This window comes from Monodon monoceros, unplaced genomic scaffold (assembly GCF_005190385.1).
Source record: "Monodon monoceros isolate NGI ecotype Baffin Bay Population unplaced genomic scaffold, NGI_Narwhal_1 Super_Scaffold_7, whole genome shotgun sequence".
NCBI classification, from domain to species: Eukaryota; Metazoa; Chordata; class Mammalia; order Artiodactyla; family Monodontidae; genus Monodon; species Monodon monoceros.
The window spans coordinates 105395725-105413898 of record NW_021703784.1 but is presented as its reverse complement, the minus strand read 5'-3'; the positions used below and the strand labels follow the sequence as shown (position 1 = coordinate 105413898).

At 64.6% G+C, this 18174-nt stretch overlaps 2 protein-coding genes across 5 annotated transcripts in view; one reads left to right on the top strand and one right to left on the bottom strand.

Moving 5' to 3' along the window:
• Positions 1 to 339: 339 nt before the first annotated feature.
• On the bottom strand, positions 340 to 17109 carry CDKN1C (cyclin dependent kinase inhibitor 1C). 2 transcript variants are annotated; one of them, XM_029208410.1, is made up of 4 exons: positions 16898 to 17109; positions 1734 to 2383; positions 1067 to 1203; positions 340 to 971 (listed from the first exon to the last, which is right to left on the bottom strand). In XM_029208410.1, exons 1-3 carry the CDS (start codon positions 16996 to 16998, stop codon positions 1070 to 1072), a joined length of 885 nt encoding a protein of 294 aa, XP_029064243.1. In that variant the 5' UTR covers positions 16999 to 17109; the 3' UTR covers positions 340 to 971; positions 1067 to 1069. The 2 variants fall into 2 exon arrangements, with proteins under 2 accessions (XP_029064243.1, XP_029064244.1); XM_029208411.1 differs by lacking the exon at positions 16898 to 17109 and adding an exon at positions 2564 to 2718.
• Positions 16919 to 18174, top strand: part of SLC22A18 (solute carrier family 22 member 18) — a 21624-nt gene continuing 20368 nt past the window's right edge. For 2 of the 3 annotated variants that reach the window (XM_029208407.1, XM_029208406.1), the window contains exon 1: positions 16919 to 17419. In XM_029208407.1, the coding sequence (XP_029064240.1) occupies positions 16964 to 17419 (456 nt within the window). In that variant the 5' untranslated portion in view covers positions 16919 to 16963. The remainder of the gene's footprint in view (positions 17420 to 18174) is intronic. The other variant, XM_029208408.1, reaches the window with a different exon arrangement.

Below are 18174 nucleotides of genomic sequence, written 5' to 3'. Positions count from 1 at the left end.
GTGTGTGTGTGTGTGTGTGTGTGTGTGTGTGTGTGTGTGTGTGTGTGGATGTGTGGATGTGATAAATGCAGAGCGAGGGCGGGGCCGCTCATCCCTAAATTAGGGCCCTGGAGCAGGTGGGCGTGGGCCAGCCCTGCCAGGACAAAGCCCCCCTCCCTCCCTTTAGGGCTGCCCCCTGAGTTCTAACTCCCTAACATTTGGGGGTGCCAGAGGGGAAAGCTGGAGGCAGTACAAGCACACACGGAGCTGAGTTGCAGCATTATTCGGCCTCTTTATTTAGAACCCGGCGGACGAGGAGCCGGGGCAGTGGTGCAGACGGCTCAGGAACCTTTTTTTTTCTTTTTTTTTTCTTTTTTTTTTTTCTTTTAACAGATTTGTCTTCAAGTTTAAAATAATCATAATAGTAAAAAGAGACAGCGAAAGCGCGAAGAGACTGCAAGCTAGATGGGCTTGTACGGCAGCTACAGCTTGTGAGCGACCCCTCCCCCCAGAGTCCGCTATAAAAAATAAATTTACATTTGTCGATAACCAGATGCGAGTGAGGTGCCTTTGGCATAACCAATAACCGAGCTAGCGCGTGGCAGAGCGGCCCACGCCTCGACATAAATAGAAAATATAAGTTAGTATAACTTTAAAAACTTTTTGTACAAATATACATGTTTTTTTCCTTTTTTCCTTTTTTTTCTTTTTTCGTTTTTTTGCACTGAGTTTCAGCAGAGATTAAACATTTTATATAAATGACTCTTAAAGCTTTACACCTTGGGACCAGTGTACTCCTCGTGCAGAATACATTTAGATATAAAAGACGTTATTAATACATTGCACAGTTTTCAAACTTTAAACACAAAACCGAACGCTGCTCCGTGGCAGCTGCCGCCGGTTGCTGCTACATGGACGGTCCCAGCCGAGGCCCAGCGCTCCTCTCCTGTCCGCTGCCCAGCGGGCTCCCTCGGGGCTCGTTGGGCGCGAGGCTGCGGGAGAGAGGTGCGGTGAGCGAGCGGCGACAGAGTGGCCGCCGGGACACCGCGGGACGCCCCTCCCCGCCCGCCCCGTCTGCCGCGCTCACCTCTCATCGCAGCCGCTTGCGCGGGGTTTGCTCAGCCGAGCCGACGGCTGGAGCGGCGCCGGGCGCGGCGCATCCCGCGGGAACCTCGTTCGACGCCTTGGCTTCGGGCGCGGGTCTCTTGCGCTTGGCGAAGAAATCTGCGGGCGACAGCGCGCGCGGCCGGTCAGGGCGGGGCCGGCCGGGGAGCCCAAGAGGGTGCCGGGAGGAGGCGCGGGCGGCTGGGCGGCCGGTGGGGGGGCGCCGTCCCCGCCCGCGCCGAGGTCCGCGGCGGGTCAGCTTTGTTTACGTCGCCGCGCAATGTGCTGTGTAAGCATTTCCCCTTGTCCCGCGGCCAAGCCCCCCGGGGCTACCGCCGCGCTTAACCCCCTCTGTGCCGCGATCGCCGCGCCCGGCCGCGCCCGAGGAGGGTCTCCATTGGCCCGGGCGAGGATCGCGCTCGGAGGGGGCCAGAGCGCGCCCTCCCAACCCTCCCGCCCGAACCTCTCCGAAGCACAACAACAGGGCGGGGACGGGGTGCGGGCGCTGCCTCGCCCCGCGCGCTGCGGGCCCTTTAACGCCACGGAGGAGGCGGGGACCAAGAGAGGCCCCCGAGGGCCTGGGAGCCCGGCCGGCCGGACAAAGCAGGGCCGGGCCGGGCCGGGCCGGGGCGGGGCCGCGCGGGACTCACCGGAGATGAGAGGCCCGGACAGCTTCTTGATCGCGGCGCCTCCGGCGGCGGCAGTGGTGGCAGCGGCGGCGGCAGTGGCGGCGGCGGCGTTGGTATTGGTGGCAGTGGCGGCAGTGCCCGGCGCGGGGCGCCCCGAAATCCCTGAGTGCGGCGGCTCGGCCAGGGGCTCCTGGCTGCGCGGCGGCGGGACCGCCTCCGGCTCAGAGCTCTCCTGCGGCGCCGGGGCCGGGGCCGGGGCAGGCGCTACGGACGGGCCGCTGGACGGCGACGCCGGCGCCTCCCCGAGGCCGTCGAGGGACTCATCGGCCGGCGGCCCGGAGGGCGGGCTATCGCCCGCGCCGTCCGGGCGGGGACGAGGCGCCAGGAGCAGGCGACAGCGCCCCACCTGCACCGTCTCGCGGTAGAAGGCGGGCACGGAGTCGCTGTCCACCTCGGTCCACTGCAGGCGCCCGGGGCCCCGCAGTGGCACGTCCTGCTGGAAGTTGTAGTCCCAGCGACGCTGGTCCTCGGCGCTCAGCTCGGCTAGGCGCATCTGCAGCTCGCGGCTGAGCTCCTCGTGGTCCACGGGCCCGAAGAGGCTGCGGCAAGCGCTGGTGCGCGCGAACAGGGGAAAGGTGCGGCGGGCGACCAGGCGCTCCATTGCCGACGCGCTGCGGAGATACGCATCGGACTTTTCCGGGGGCTGCGCGGGCCGGGCGGCGGGAGAGGAGAGGAGAGAAGGAGGAGGAGGAAGAGAGGAAAGGAGGGCGGAGGCCGGGCGCAAGTGAGACCCCGCGCGCCGGAGTCTGCATTTGCAAAGGGACGCGCTGGGAGGGCGGCGCGGCGGCTACCTGGCTGTCGGGCCGTGGACTGCTCCTGAGTCTCGCTCGCTGTGTCGTCCGGCCGGCGGCCGCGCCCCCTCGGGTGCCTGTCCTCGCTCGCTCGGCTAGCCCTGGCCTGGCTGGCACCCACCGAGCGCAGAGCACTTGGCCTGTGGAACGCCCAGTCCTCGCGCGCCCCTTTATACGCGAGGGTCCCACCCCCCCGCGCACGGGCCCCGCTGCTATTAGCATAATGTAGTATTTTCAGTTTCAACAACACCGCGGCGATTGGCCGGCGCCGCGCTGCCCCCGCCCCTCCGGCGGTCCGGCCCCCGCCCGCCGCCCATTGGCCCTGCGCACACACCCACCCGAGGGCGGGGCGGGGCGCGAGGGCCGATTGGCGGGGCGCGGGGCGCGCGCAGCGGCGGGGGAGAGGGCGGTGCGCGGGGCGGGGCCGGAGTTAAAGGGCGCTGCGGGCGGTAACGTGACACCGCGGCGCCCCGCCCCCTCGCCCCATCCCCCCCACCCCCACCCCACCCCCACCCCCACCCCCGCCCCCGCTCCCGCCCCCCGCCGGCTCCTTTGTCTGCAGGCGGGGGCTGCTCGGCGGCGGTGGCGCGGGCGCCCCCCCCACCTCTGCTGGCGCGCCCTACCGGGCGCGGCGGGCGAGGACCCCCGGCAAGACCGGCGTTCGGCCTGGCCCGACTCGCCCCCCGGGGGCACCCAGCCCCGCCGCCCGCGCTCGCCCTTGGGCCTCCCGCGCCAGTTGACGGGCCTTTAACCCGCCGCGGCCAGCTCGTCCCTGGCTGGAGCTAGATAGGGTCTTCGGCTGCCCCCGCGCGGCCTGCTGCGCCCGAGGCTTGTGTGCCTGGCAGGGTTCCGCGCACCTGGAGCGCTAACACACCTGCTAGACCTAAGGCCCACGAGTGAGCGGGGAGAGGGGTTTGGGGGGCCGGGGGAGGGAGGCTCTGCTCCACTCTTTCTCCAAGGGCGAAGTGGCAGACACCTTGAGAGCTGGCCCACAATCGCCTGGAGCCAGGGTCTGGAGACTCTAGCTCTTGGGGCCGTCCGTCCTGCCCAGTGGATGGGAAACTGGCCGTGCCCATCCTGAGCTATGCACCCTGTGACATCCTGAGCTACGTCACTGACTGGGTGCTCCGCCACTTCAGGCTTGGCCAGGCGGGGGGTTGGCTAGCTGGCTATTGGACAGGGTGCTGGAGGCTTCTCCACTAGGGTGGGGCTGGCCCTGCCCAGCCTGGGACCCTGACTGTGCATGCTGATCCTCTGGGCCAGGCTTATCCCTTGTCACACAGGGAACCGCCAGATGGGGTGGGGGCGGGGGGGGCAGCAGAGGGCAGCCACGAGGGCGCCCAGGCAGCCCTGGTCCAGCTGCTTATAGGAGCTGCACTTCTCTGCCTCCATCCTGGAAGGCTAGCACCCCCTCATTTGTGCCCAGGAAACGTGTTGGTTGGGAAAGTACACACCTAAGAATGAATGACAGGGCATGCGAGCCAGTGGGCCCTACCACAGTGTCAGGGAGAGAAGAAGCCAGCCCAGAAAGGGAAGGACCTGCCCGGCAAGGCCTATGACCCTGCTCCCCCGCTTCTTGGTGTGGCCCCTGGCTCTCCCCAGTGGCCATCCCATCGGGGCCAGGCCACAGGAGACTGGAACTTCCTGCAGCTATCTCCTTGGCCCAGCCTGTCCCAGGGCTGGGGGCCTAGGAAATGCCTCCAGCAGCTCAGGTGGGGAGGGGGACGGCCAAGCTCCTGCGAGAGGGCCCAGCAGGGCCCTGAGCTCCCAGCCCCTGTCCTGGGTGAGCCCACGAGCCCAGTGAGAAAGGTGAGCTGGGGCCGACCCAACCCAACCTGCCTGCCTCCCCCGCAGGGTCAGGTGGGTTCCAGGTCCCTTCAGGGACGGGACTCCTTGCTAACATGCAGATGTGTCCTGGAGGAGGCTTGTGGAGGCAAGGTTTGGGATGAAGGCCAGCAGGAGAAGCCATCAGCCCAGCTAAGGGACAGGGCACGTTGCCACTCTTGGCTCTTGACAGCAGGACCAAAGTTGATGCAAAGTTAATGATTCGTGTTGTATTTCTTTACTCTTTTTTGTGCATTCTATTCCAAGTTTTCCACAAGTACAGTTGGTACAAATTTTTTTAATTAATTAATTTATTTTTGGCTGCATTGGGTCTTCGTTTCTGCGCAGGCTTTTCTCTAGTTGCGGTGAGCGGGGGCTATTCTTCGTTGCGGCGCGCCGTCTTCTCGTTGCGGTGGCTTCTCTTGTTGCGGAGCACGGGCTCTAGGCGCGCGGGCTTCAGTAGTTGTAGCGCGCAGGCTCAGTAGCTGTGGCTCGCGGGCTCTAGAGCGCAGGCTCAGAAGTTGTGGCGCACGGGCTTTGTTGCTCCGCGGCATGTGGGATCTTCCCGGACCAGGGCTCGAACCGGTGTCCCCTGCACTGGCAGGCGGATTCTTAACCACTGCGCCACCAGGGAAGTCCAGTACAACTTTTTATCTTCGGGAAAATAAGATGACAGAGGCTCCCCTGGCCCTGTGGACCCCCTGGGTGGGGCTGATATCACCTGGCCTGGAGTTAGGAGGCAGGGCCTTGCCCCACCCTAGTGCCATGGCCACACCAGTCTCCCCAGAGACCATACGCACAGGGCCACAGTGGGTAGTGACCACCAAACGTGGAACCACATGGCCCCCAGGATCTCCCAAGAGGTCAGGATGCCCTGACTTCAGCCATCTGGGAGGGCAGGCCGGGGAAGGAGCCAACCCCCAGCCCAGGCTCAGCCTCCAGGCCATCTCCCTTCCGACAAGACTGAAGCCACCGCACTCCCAGCCCTGCTCTGGGCACCCAGGGGAGCCAGCACTCTCATCCCTGGCAAGGACTGCCCCATGGTATGAACACCTGTGTGCCCTGGCCCCCCCAAGGGCAGGGGACCTAGTGCACGCTTCATAACTTACGGGAGCTGACCCTGCACCAGGCCTCTTGCGACCCTGCCCTGCGCGTGCACGGTCTGGCCTGAGGACAGGCCTGGGAGGGCCATCCCGACTGCCTTGGGTGCACACGAGACACCTCCATGGGTGCCAGCTGAGTTCAGGCAGATGGGTCCCAGGGCCCCCACAGCGACAAGCCCAACAGCATGTGACTTGGAGTCCCGTCTCCAAGGACTGGAAGTGGGCGTCCCATACATGTTGGGTCACATAGCGTGGCAGCTGTGGAGCCCTCAGCCAGCCGAGCCCTGCACAGGATGGTTTCCGTAGATCCCTTGCTGGGCCTCACCTGTTTTACGGGGGAGGGAACGGAGAGCTGGAGGCTTGGAGGCACAGAGGCTGGGTCAGCTGCCAGGGCCACCCCCAGCTGCCTGCTGTCCTAGTTATATTTCTCCAGGGGCCATGGGGACACCTCCTCGCTCAGTCACCTCATTAGGGCAGGGAGGTGACCTTCTGAGTCTGTGACCTTGAATTCGATCCAGGATGGTACCCACTGGCTTACTGAACCTGCTGTTCCCAGTAGTAGGCTGGGTCCCTCCCTGTGCCAGGGACGGACGGTGGGGAGGGCTGGGAGCCGCCAGCACTGAGAAGAGGCCCAGCCCTCCGCCCCAAGGGGCTCTGGACAAGCAAATATGTGTCTAGGTACAACAGCCAGGATCTGCTTTTGTAACTTAAAATGTATCCAAAGGAAAGAAGCATTTAAAAGGAACAATGTTTGTGCAGACAGCAGAACCAGGGAAGGGCGGGGCTACCCTACACCCCCAAATCCTGCATGTGCAGCAACGGGGAGCCTATTTGCAGCGGGGGGTGGGGGGAGTCCTAAGCACCAGGCCCCCTGCTGGCATCCTGCAGGTACATCTCTGTAGCTGTCACCTCATCCAGCCTAGGAGCAGCAGAGTAAAAGCTACGAGCTCACCAAACCCTTGCCTTTTCCTGTAAGCACCCAGAAAGCCCACGTGCCCAACCCCCTTGCGACGGGGGCCACAGACGTGAGCAGGGGTGCTCTGCACCACTTCCAGGCAGCGCCCATCAAAACCAGCCAAGCGGTCCTCCTCCCCTCCCCACTGGCGGGGGCGGGGGGGGGGGGGGAGGGGGGCCCCTGGGGACAGCAGAGCCTGCAGTGCCAGGAGCCCTGAAAGCCCATGTGGAGCCGAACCACCAGACCCACGGCGCCTTCTGCACACCCACCTGACCAGGACGGGAGTGAGAAACTTTCATTGCATCTTCAGTCACTAAACAGTGAGAGTCATCCGGTACAGACACTAGTTCCCCTGACTCACATATATGGCACGGGTATATCCCGGTTGGCATTTTCTAGGTGAGGAAAGGAAGGTTCAGGAAGATTCAAGGACTTGCTCCAGCTTTTACAGTGGTTAAGGCCCGATGGGGGGGGCGTTTAGTCCTCACAACACCCCACAGTCGGTGGATACTGTGGGCTCTTTTTCCAGGGAGGAGAAACATGCTTGCCGGAATGAGTGGCCGAACCTGGTCTCTGGTGGCAGGGAAACGCCATCCTCAGCCGCGTGCTTCCCCCTGGTGGCTGACTTCGCCACCAGCGGCCTCTCTGGCTGCCCCAAACCTCCCTTCTCCTGGGGACCCACTGGGGCAGTGGGTGTGCCAGGGCCCACCCCCAGCAGTGCTTCTGGGGACCCTGCAGGGGCCTCTGTGTCTGTACCCTTCCCACAGCTCTCCGATTGCTATCCAGGGTACTGCCCTGTCTGAGGAGTCTGGAAGGACATGACAACTACCTCGAGCCTGCCCTGCACTGAGGCTGGCCTCCTTGCCTCAAATCATTCCAAGAACCTGAAGACGGCGGTGTTTTGCTGCCCATTTGCCAAGGGAGGAGCTGAGGCTCAGAGAGGTTAAGCAACCTGCCTGCAGTCGCCCAGCGCTCAACGGCAGCTGATTCGTGCCTCTGGCCCAGCCCTGAGCCCTCCACCCGACTGCTATGAGGGGCCGGTAGGCACAAACGCGGGAGAGGAAACAAGTCAAGGGTCCCGAGGTTAACTTCCCCTGACACCCCCGCAAGCCCTGGAGCCAGGGGCGGGCACATGTGGGTGTATGGCCCTTCCCCGGGATGGCTGACCCCTGGGGTTCATCCTACCAGGGAGGTGACCAAGCTCCCGCTCAGCCAAGTCGGCCTTCCCACGTGCAGATCTTAGCTTGTCCACCTCCCGCCCACCAGGGTAAGGCCCTCACTGCCCCACCAGCTCACCCAGCGTGCCCGGGGAGTCAAAGCACATCACCCAGCGGCACACTTCACCAAGGCCCTGGGCCGGCCTGGCAGGCCCCCTGGGGAGGCCGCTGCCCCTCTGAGCCTCACCTTCTCCTCCGTAAGATGGGGCCTGGAGGCCCCGAGGGGTAGGGAGAGTTACAGATTAACCAGCCAGCCCCCAGCGACAGGCGGATCGGCCCAGCTCTGTGCTTGCTTGCTCGCCCGCACGCACAGGGGGAGGTTTCCTGGCGCCCTTGGCAGGGGCCCAGCACCCGCCGCGCAGCGAGAATGTTCCTCCCGCACCGAGTTCCCGCGCTTGGCTCGCCCCGCCCCCGGCCCCCCAGGAGGGGCTGTTCTCGCGGCGGCTGCCAGGCACGTCCTCCGCAGGTGCCGGCCTCCCTCCGGTGACTGTCCACAAGCCGTACAATCCAAAACTCCGATTACAGGGACTGCCTTGTACTCAGGGTCGGGCCGGGGTCCTCACTCCCCCCACCCTGAGTCGGTGGGAGGGGCTGCGCAGCCCCGGGGGAGGAGCGGGGGAACAGGAACAGCCCTGGACGTGAGAGTTCCTCTGCCCCATCTCCAACATTGACCGGGGCTGCTTCCCCCGACCCCGGGGGTCTCAAGCAGGGGGAACCCCTCTTCCCGCCTTAATTGGGACTTTGCTGGTTTCAGTCCTCAAAGTCCCAGGAGCCCCTGGACCACTGGTCATCCGAGGCTCCAGACAGACCCTCCCAGGGCTGAGGAGGTGTCCTGGGGCGGGGGGCAGGCACCGAGGAAGATCTCAGGGCCTGGCTCAGACACCCTCTGTGGCCACAGCTCTGAGTCCCACCGGCTCCCCACCCGCAGGACACAGACTGGACGGTCCCCTGGGCCAGAGGCTCACCTTGCCAGGGAAACAGCAAGAAAAGCACATCGGGGATGAGCAGATGACCCCCCCTTCCCAGACCTCATGCCCACCATGCCCCCCCAACTTCCTGTCTAGTCTTCTTGAGCTAGTGGGGTCCCCTGTGAGTCAGCATCTTCTACCCACAGGGTACACCAGGGACCCCCTCTCCCACCCTGCTTCCAACACCTCCGCGTGGTGTTCAGAGCAGCTGAAATGCCAGGGAGGAGATGTGATGGTCCCCAGCCCTCCCACAGCAGGACCTGGACTCCCGCAGCCATGGAGGAACAAGAGGCAGGGGCTTCCTAGGCTTCAGGAGAGACTTCATGTGAGACATTAGTTGAGCACCTAGTACTCGCAGGCACTGGGACACCCCCAGCAGGCTCCCACCGCAAGTCAGGGCAGGATGAGGGAGCAGCCGCCTGCCTGCTGCCCGCCCACGGTCAGGCGAGGAGGACAGCCCTCACCACTCTGTCCGCTCCCCTATCCACTCACTCCCCACGTTTGCCCAACTCCCCCCCCCCCCCCCCCCCCCCCCCCCCCCCCCCCCGCAGCGTTTCCAAGGTGAGCAGTAGCTGATCAGGACAGAGGCCAGGAGGTAAAAGCAGACGCCAAGCCAGGGCTGCAAAGAGTAGGGGCTCAGCAGAAGCGGTGCCTGTCCCCCGCCCTCCCCCAATGGCCCGGGCAGGGGGACCACAACCGTCCTCAATGTGAGCGGCAGCCCCTGGGCCCCCGGCCAGACCAGCCCAGGCCGCCTCCCCGCCCGCCGGCAGCAGCCTTGAGGCCCCAAACTGGGGGCCTGCTGCCCCCTGGTGTCCACAAAGGGCACCACCGCCAGCAGCCCGCCCACGCAGCCCACTGGGGCCGGAAAGTGGAGGGCGGACCCTGCGCAGCCTCCAGCCACCCCCTCCCCCCACTGCCGCCTGCCTGCCCACCTCACTCTTCCTCCCCCCGTGGGTGCCTTGGCCAAGGGCCTCACTCTCTGTGACCCTGAGTCTCCTCGAGTCTAAGATTGGGGTGAGGTCTGCCCACTGTGGCCAGTCAAGGCTGTGGAGGGGGAAGCCTCAGTTTCAAAAAATTCCCAGCACCCCAAGGTGCTTGAGGTGAGGGGTGTCCCTCACACCTTAGCGGTAAATAGCGTGCGGCCTCTGCTGTCTCCAGGGTGGGCAGGGGGCCGGGGAGCCAAGGAGGGGAGAGACAAAGAGGCTACCGAACCCAGGTGAGGGCCTCAGCTGCCCCTCCTCCTCCCCTGTCCGCGTCCCTTTTCCTCGCCTTCCCCCCTCCCCTTCGCCCCTTCTCTTCCCCTCCCCCCCCCCCCTCCCCTCGGCTGCCCTTCAGCCCCTCCTCTTCCTTTTCCTGCCAGGTCCTGCAGGGGCCCGGCCTCACCCCAGCGCCCTCTGCCTTGTTCGCGCCATCGGTGCCGCCGGTCGGTCACTGGATCTCTCTGTAAGGCCTGCACCTGGCCGCCCCTGCCTGCCCCCGCTGCTGGGCCTGGGGGGCCGCGCGCGGACCTTCCCTTAGGGAGCACAACTGGGGAATTCCCTGGTGGTCCAGTGGTTAGGATGGGGCACTTTCACTTGCGGGGGGGGGGCCCGGGTTTCAGGCCTGATCCGGGAACTGGACTCTGGCCCACCTGACAACATCAACGACCAAACCAGTAACTATAACTCCCATTTCTGGGCTGGGGGCTAAGGCCCAGCGGGCATCTGGGCAGACACAGGCCCCTCAGGGCAGAAGTGCCTGGCTGGGGGGACAGCAGATAAGACAGCAGGCTTGAAGGGACACGTGTGCCCCACAATCTCCATCAGCTGTCCACACCCCCAAAAATAAGCCCACACCCTAAGGGAACCCTGTGGGCCGCCAGGGAAGGCCTGGGGTCCGCCTCCAAGCTGCCCACTGTCAGGCACAAACCCTGAACCTCCACAGCTACCGGGACAGCTGTGCTATGATGGTGGGAAGTGAGATACAGCAGGAGCCCCCAGCAGGGGCCACCCCAGCTTTGGGGTGAGGATGGTGAGTCTGGGAACGGAGAGGGGCCCAGGCAGGGAGGTGGCCATGCCCAGGCCTTGCAGGCCTCCACAGCCCGTCGCAGCTGGTGCCTGGAGAGGGAGCAGGGAATGGGCTGGGTGGGGGCTGGATGGAGGCTGGAGAGGGTCGCAGGTTTGCAGGGCCTGGGGATCCATCTGGCCCAGGAGCTGGCTACATCCTGAAGGCACCAGGGAGCCCCGGAGGGTTCTAGCTGGGGGTCCAGGTCCTGTGGTTGAGTGGTGGCTGCAGGTGCCAGGACCAGCAGTTGGGAGCGAGGTGAGGAAGAGTCAGGGAAGCGGCAATGACGGGGCGCCAGCAGAGGCTGCGAGCCTGGGAGAGGCCAGGCCTGAGGGCTCAGGGAGCCTGGGATGGGGGGTAAGAGGAAGGAGAGGGAGGGGAGTTCGGAGGATGGTGCCAGGAGGTGCCTCATGGCCTGGAGTGCAGGTGGGGGGTGAGAGACAGCAGGTCCTTGCTGGGGGGACAGGAGGGTATGGCCACAGCCCACGGCTGCCCCCAGGGTGCCAGTGGGCCCAGATTCCTGCCGGTGGCATCTTCGCACAGCAAGAGGAATGGGGCAGGGGGCAAGGTAGTGGGCGCTGCCTGGTCGAGGGGCAAATCTGGGGGCTTTGGAGTTGAGCAGAGTGACTGCCTCTTCCTGGCTGTGTGACCTCGGGCAAATCGCTTAACCTCTCTGTGCCTCTGCTTTCTCATCTGTAAGGCTCCTGATGAGGCTCGGAGGCCATGGCCGTATGTGCCTGGCACAGTGGCCCCGTCCTTGAGGGGAGGCATCACCGTCTGCCTCACTGGTCTCTCCCTCCAGACCTAGGGGGGTGGGCAGGGCACAGCCGGGCACCGAGGACCCCACCAGCTGCCTTTGTAATGAAAAGTGGACATTTGCTCTGAGCCCAGGGGTGTGGGCTGGCAGGGAGACTCCAACCCCAACAAAGGCATTTGTACCCCCAAATCATGTGCAGTTCCCTAATAAATTGTCAGACAGGGTGAAGCAGTATTTACCCAACAAGCAGCTTGGACAGTGCTACCACCCGACCCAGGGGGTCTGTGGGACACACATCACAGCGACTGGTGGGTCTGTCTTCATGGAACACAGGCTGTTTCACCCGGCTGCACACATGCCCGATGCTCAGCAGCATCCCCGGTTGGTACCCTGCTGTTGCTGGCAACACACCCGCTCTGTGGCCAGGCAGCCGCCCCGGCCACGCAATTTATGTGCAGATTGCCTCATTTAATCCTCACATGTATCCTACGAGGGAGGAATTAGCATTGTCCCATTTTGCAGATGGGGAAACTGAGGCTTGAGAGGATGAGATGCTTGTCAAAGCCGGGTAAGCTGTGGAGATGCTGGCCCAGGAGGGCTGCCTGCAGAGCCAGTCTGGTCCCGGCTCGGTCACTGTTGGCGGTGTGACCTTGGGCAGCCCCTCCTCCTCGACTGTCAAATGAGGGCCTGGACCAGGGGTGTCTGACTTGTGCCCTCATCTGTGTTCACCTGTCCATCCAGCAGGGCTGAGTCCCAGTGGAAGGGATAGGGCGAGCGGCCGGGGCTATCCCTCATGCTTCTCCAGTTTGCAAAATGCGTGTGAGACCTGGCCGCCCCCCGAGCTGGGCATCGGACCAGAGGGCCAGGGGTGGGAGGCAGCAGGGGCCCCAGAAACTCCCCCACCAGGTCCCAGGGTGCCCAGAAGGGAAGCTGCTGCTTGTCACCTCTTGAGGTGTCAGCGTGGCTGCTCCCAACAGAGACCAAAGAGCCAGGCTCTCTGAAACTGCCATCCAGGCAGGGGGAGGCACTGGTGCCGGCCAGGGGGGTTCTCCGGGGTAAGAAGGGGTGCCTGGGTTTGTGACTTCTCTTCTGGGGTCCTGGAAGTCCTTCCTGCTTCTTCCTGATAGGTAGAGGTTCCAGAAGGCGCCGTGTGTGGGATGGATGGTCAGAACATGGGGCGGTCCCTTCTAGTGGGGGATGAGGGACCAGGACCGGAGGAGGTGGTGCTCGGGGAAATGTGGGGCCCCTCCGGGTCCCTCGGGCATGTGCCTATTTCGGGGACTGAGGCACCAGGAGCACATGGAGAGGAGTGCATCCATGCCACGTGTCCTGCCACGGTTTCCGCCCTCCCAGCCTGGTGAACAGGTGTATGGCTACTGTCTCTGAGCCCTGCTTTCCCATGAAGTTGGAAGGCTCGTCTTTTCCTGATTCCAGGCTGCCCTTCTGCCCTCTCACCACCCCCCCACCCAGGCCCTAGCCAGGCCAGACCACCAGCTGCTAGCCACTTCCCCGCTCCACGCCTTCCTGGATGGACACCTCTCCGTTGAAACTGTAGTTCCTGCCCAAGTATGGAACTTGGGGTAAGGTGTTCCTCCAGGGCCCTGGAGATGGGGCCTGTGACCTTGCAGTGCCCACCCCTGCTCCGCTGCCCGGGCTGTCGCCCACCCCAGCGTCTTTCCTTCCTTCCTGTAGGTCAAGGCCCAGCGTGAGTCTGTCTGGCCTCCAGGGACCCGAGAGGGAGGGTGACCAGCTGGCCGGGCTTCTCCAGGACAGTTCCTGTTTTCACATGGAAAGCCCCATGTCCCAGGCAAGCCGGGGCCTTTGGCACCTCTTTGAGGGTCCCAAGAGCAAGGTCCCCTGGTCCTCCTCTCCTCTGGTCGTGGTAGAAAGGGGACACAGCCATCCCACAGTGTACCCCAGCCATCACCTGGGGGCCCCGGGGTCTCCGGTCCACAGGCCTCTATCCCTGAGGCCACCTCCAGCAAACTTCTCGGCCGTGCTTCCCCGTCAAGACTCTTTCTCTCTCAGCTGTGGCCATCGGCTGGCATGAGCCCCTGGACTGAGTGACCCACACCTCACCACGTGGGACCCTGCATCCCAGCACTGGGCCAGGTGCAGGGCGGAGCTACTGGGTGAGAGGCGGGACCCCAGGCCTGTGCTGCCCTCCCTCTGCCTGGACGCTGGGGCCAGGGGTCCCTGCATCACTAGAGGCCAGCAGAGAAGCCCCCTTTGGCTGGCAGAGCCTCCTCTGGGGATGTGGCCAGGCCATGTCCTGAAGGCCTCCATCCCATGAACCCACCCACGGGGTGAGTCGGAACCAACACAAGGCCCAGCCCCTGCCCCCTCCTCCGAGAAGCCCCTGCCCAGACTCCAACCCCAGGAGCCTAGTCACAGACTCCAGTTCTGGAAGGTTTCTCGGCACCTGCCAGCCCAACCCCTCCTGTGGCATCTGCAGAGGGACTTTGCACCCGCCCTCCCAGACCCTTAACCCAACTGCCTCCAAGGTGGTGCTCACAAACTGAGGCCAGGCCCCCGGTGCCTGTGGTGGGCTGGGGTGCCCCTTGTAAGGATGCGACTTCAAGGACAGCTACCAAGCTGAGTCTGAGCTCCTGGGGATGCTGTGAGGGGCACAGGTGCTGCTGTGGGGTCTGGACACCCTCCTGCTGGCCAAGGCCTGAAACTGTGCCTCACCTGGGCTGGGAAGGTAAGCTCTGGCGGAGACCTGCCCCCAGCCCTGGTCCTGCCCCAGCCAAAACCTCCTTGGCGTCCCTGAAGAGGTGACGTTGAGGTGGGCCCCTCGGGGAATAGTAAGGGTAACAGGCACTGTTCCCTGGACCCGCATCAACCCCTCCTGCGTTCATCTCGTCCTGAGTCAGGGCCCTAAATACTACCTCGATGCAGAAGACGCCCTGTGGTACCCCCAGCTCAGACCCCACGCTCCTGTACCTGTGTGTGACCCACGTCTCCACCCCCTCGAGCACTGAGCCCCAGCAGGTTCTCCCCTCAAGATCCCACACTCACACCCTGGTTCCTTCCCGGCTGACGGACACCGCCCAGACACTCCGTCAGCTGCTCCTTTCCCGGCTTTGCAGACTCTCCCGCTCCGCTGCCACCTCCTATCCAAGTCCACGTCCCCCCTCTCAGGACTGCAGAAGTGTCTCTACACTGGCCCACCCCCTTTGGTCCCTGATCAGCTAGAGTTTCCTTCTAGAACAGAAGAGCTTAGGACCCTGCCACGGCTCCACGGCACACAGAGCCAGCCTACGTGCTTGCAATCCGTGTATCATTTCCTTATGCGTCCCACGTATTGGGTACTGTCTGCCCTCTCCCACACGCACAGACCCACGTGCACACACACACGCCTGTGCACGCCTGTGTCGCAGCCCATCGCCAGGCAGTGGGTGTGTGGTGGTGGTAGGGGGGACTCCAGCCCCCTGGATCCTGCCAGCTCATCCTTAGGACTCTGCAGAGGTGTCACCTCCTCTGAGAAGCCCTCCTCCCCAGCCCTGCTCAGATAAGCCTCACCCAGAAGAACTTCAGCAAGTTTCTCTGAGAGGCTGTGAGTGCCCCGGGGCTGGGAGTGGGTCCAGGGGGAGTGCAGTTGCAGGGCTAGGAGAGCACTTTTCCCACACTCCCTGGGACCAGGAAGCTCCCTGCCCACAGAGCCTGTCATGACAAATACTTAGGCTGGATCCCATTGCTTCTGCTCCAACCAGTTCCATGCCACCCGTAGGCCCGCGTGACGCAGGGAGAGGTGAGTAACCAGCCCCTTCCTGCCCACCCCGTGCATCTGGACTGAAGTCTTCCTCCACCTCAGGCCCACTCCCCCTGCAGACTTAGGACCCCCTAGCCCCTCCCTGAAAGGCCCCACAGCAGGCCTGGGGCTCCCGGACTCCAGGCTTAACTGCTGGACTTTGGCCTGCCCTCCCGGGCCCTGCAGGGGCGGCTCCGAGGCTGCCTGCCCCTGCTGTCTCAGGCTTCTCGACCCTGAAGTTAGAAAACTGGTGAGCTGTGGTAAGCACACGGCAGAGGGGATGTTGGTTTTGACACTTGGCCTGGCTCTGGGCTGCAGGGCAGATGGTGGAGTAGCAGAGTACTGCACGGGCATCTGGTTACTTATCTGCGAAATCATGCCTGGACCCAAGGGGGAGTCTGTGTGCTCCCCGGGGGGCTCCGGCAGGGGCTCTGGGTGGCTGCAAGGGGGCCCCGCCCGGTCCCGCGGAGGGACAGCGTGAAGCCATGTGAACCTGCATATCGTGGGGCTCCGATGGCCTTGACCAAGCCGGTGAGGTCACCGCAGAGTGAAATGAGGAAAACCGGCGTCTCAGGAACTCCCAGCAGCCTGCTGCTCTGGGGGGGGAGGGGAGTGAGGGGCCCAGGAGCGGTTCCCAGAAACGCTCTTCTCTCCCTGCCCCTCCTCTGGGTCTCTTTGCAGACCCTAGGCTGGGGGCAAGCCGGGGGGGCAAGCCAAGCATTGCCCCCCCCCCTCCCCTTACCTCCACCCCTCCCCCTCCCATCCTTCCTCCCAGCCCGTCTCGAGTCCCTCCGCCCCTCCCCCTCCCCACCCTGCCCACCCCAAGCCCGGGCCGGACACCAGTACTGCTCGAGAGATCTGAGTTCCCGCCTCCCCCGAGGACCTGGGAGAAAAGCTGGAGGGAGCCGGTCCCGGCAGAGCCGGGCCGGGGAGGTAGCAGGCGGCGTAGGGTCCGGGGCCGCGGAGTAGGGCGGGGCCCTCGGGGGGCGTGTCAGGTTTGGCCAATGAGAGTGCGGAGGCCGGGAGGGGGCGGGGGTCAGCCTCCGGGAAGGAGGGAGTTCATCCCTGGAGGGTGGGTGTCCCAGGTCCCCCCGAGAGGGCGGGTGCCCGAGCCCTGCCCCGGAAGGGCCAGGCCGGAGCTCACCCAGGAGGGCTCGCCTCACCAGGACGGTGCCCAAGCTGACCCCTGCGAAGGCAGGTACCCGAGCTCGCTCCAGCAGGGCGGCCCCTGACCCACACCCCGCGCGGTGTCGAGCCCCTGCCAGCCAGGTGCCCCTGACCCGCTGCTCTCAGCCTCTGGCCCGCTCCCCGCCAAGCTCCCCGCACCCCGGGTCCCCTCCTTGGTGTCACCGCATCCCCACCCCTGGCCCAGGTTCTGAAGGCCAACCGTACAGCCAGAGGTTGTGGAGGCCTCCGTGGAACCGCGGAATCTGGCGCCAGCCGATGTGGGTGGGGGGAGCAGACAGGGCCCTGCTGCCGGAGGTGAGGCGGAGCTGCCCTGCCTGGGGGCCTGCAAGGCTGAGCCGTCGCCCACCCCCACCCCCAGGCCACTCCAGAAGCCCCTCTGGTTCTGGCTGGAGGAGCTGGGCAAAGTAGGCCACACTCTGAAAGCCACTCCGTACTGACGGCGGGAGGGTGCACTGTGGGCCTGAAGATCCCCCAGACCCCCACCACAGAGACCCAGCCAGCCCCTAAACCACAGGAGTCACCTACCTGAGCCGCAGTCGACAACCACTCTGCGCCTGTTTCCCTCTAAAAATGGGGCACTGAGACCAGCCCATGCTGGAGGCGAGGGTCCCTGTCTCCGGTTCCATGGTGGCTGTGTGCCCGAGACCCAGAGTTGTCTGTCGTGGAGGGGGAGAGCCACTCGTGGTCTTCTCCAAGAGCCAGATGGGCCCTAGGTCGCACGGCCAGGGGCTGGAGATGCCCCGTCCGGCATCCCCGTCCTCTCCCACGGGCCCTCTCAGGGCCGCCTGCCCCCTGCCCCATGACTCAGCACCTTTGCCCAGCACAGCAGGACTTTTGCCCCTGCCCGCTCCTCCAGCCTCCTGTTCAGATCCCTACGGGGTCTCCCAGCAACGCCTGCCCAGGATGCAGGAAGTCAGGGCCTCCAGGGGCCAGGGCCAGTCCCCCAGCAGGACTGGCACTCTGGACCTGTCCCGGGTCATGCTGCTCGTGTACGTGCTGGCAGCCCTGGAGCTCGCCTGCCTCTTCATGCAGTTCTCAGTCATGCCAGTGAGTACCCCTCCACAGGCAGCCTGGCCACCGGCATGCCCTCGCCGCCCCTCTCACCTTCCATCTCCGCCCTGGTGACGGCCGGGGGTCGGGCCTCATGCTGCCCAGGCTCCTCGCGCTGGGGACCCCTTGCCATGCTGGAGCTAAGTTAAGGCACCTGGGAACTACGCCTCTGGACGCCCCTCTTCAGCACGTCCTGCGCTCTGGCTGCACCACCAGCTGTCCCCATGACAGCCCCCTCCCCACGGCTGCCCTAGCGCCGTACCTCCCGCCCCGCCTGGGGGCATTTGCCCTACGATCCGCCACCCCGACACCTGCTCAGCTCACTTTCTAGTCCCACTCAGGCCTCTGCTCAGGTCTCCTCCGGGGTGGGGCCCTCCCTCCAACACCTGCCAGGTACCCGGGGTCACTTGCCCTCCCGTCCTGGCTGGTCCGTCTGCATGCAGCTTGCCCACACCCCACATTGTACTTCATGGCATGAGATTATTTCTGTCTCTCCAGCCAGGATGTGAGGGCAGGACTGATCCAGCTCATTCTATGCCGCCTCCCTGGATCCGGAGCTCTGCCTGGCCATAGCTGCCCCTTGGTTTAAGTGGCCGCTGTGGCTTGCTGGGCCCGGACACCCACCCTCCTCCTCCGTGCACTCTTGTTTATTCATTCAACACCGCCCTGTGGGGTCTCACCCTCCTGGGGCGAGAGCACCCAGGGGACTTTGGAAGACCCAGAGCCCCAGAGATCCTTATCTGTCTGGTCCG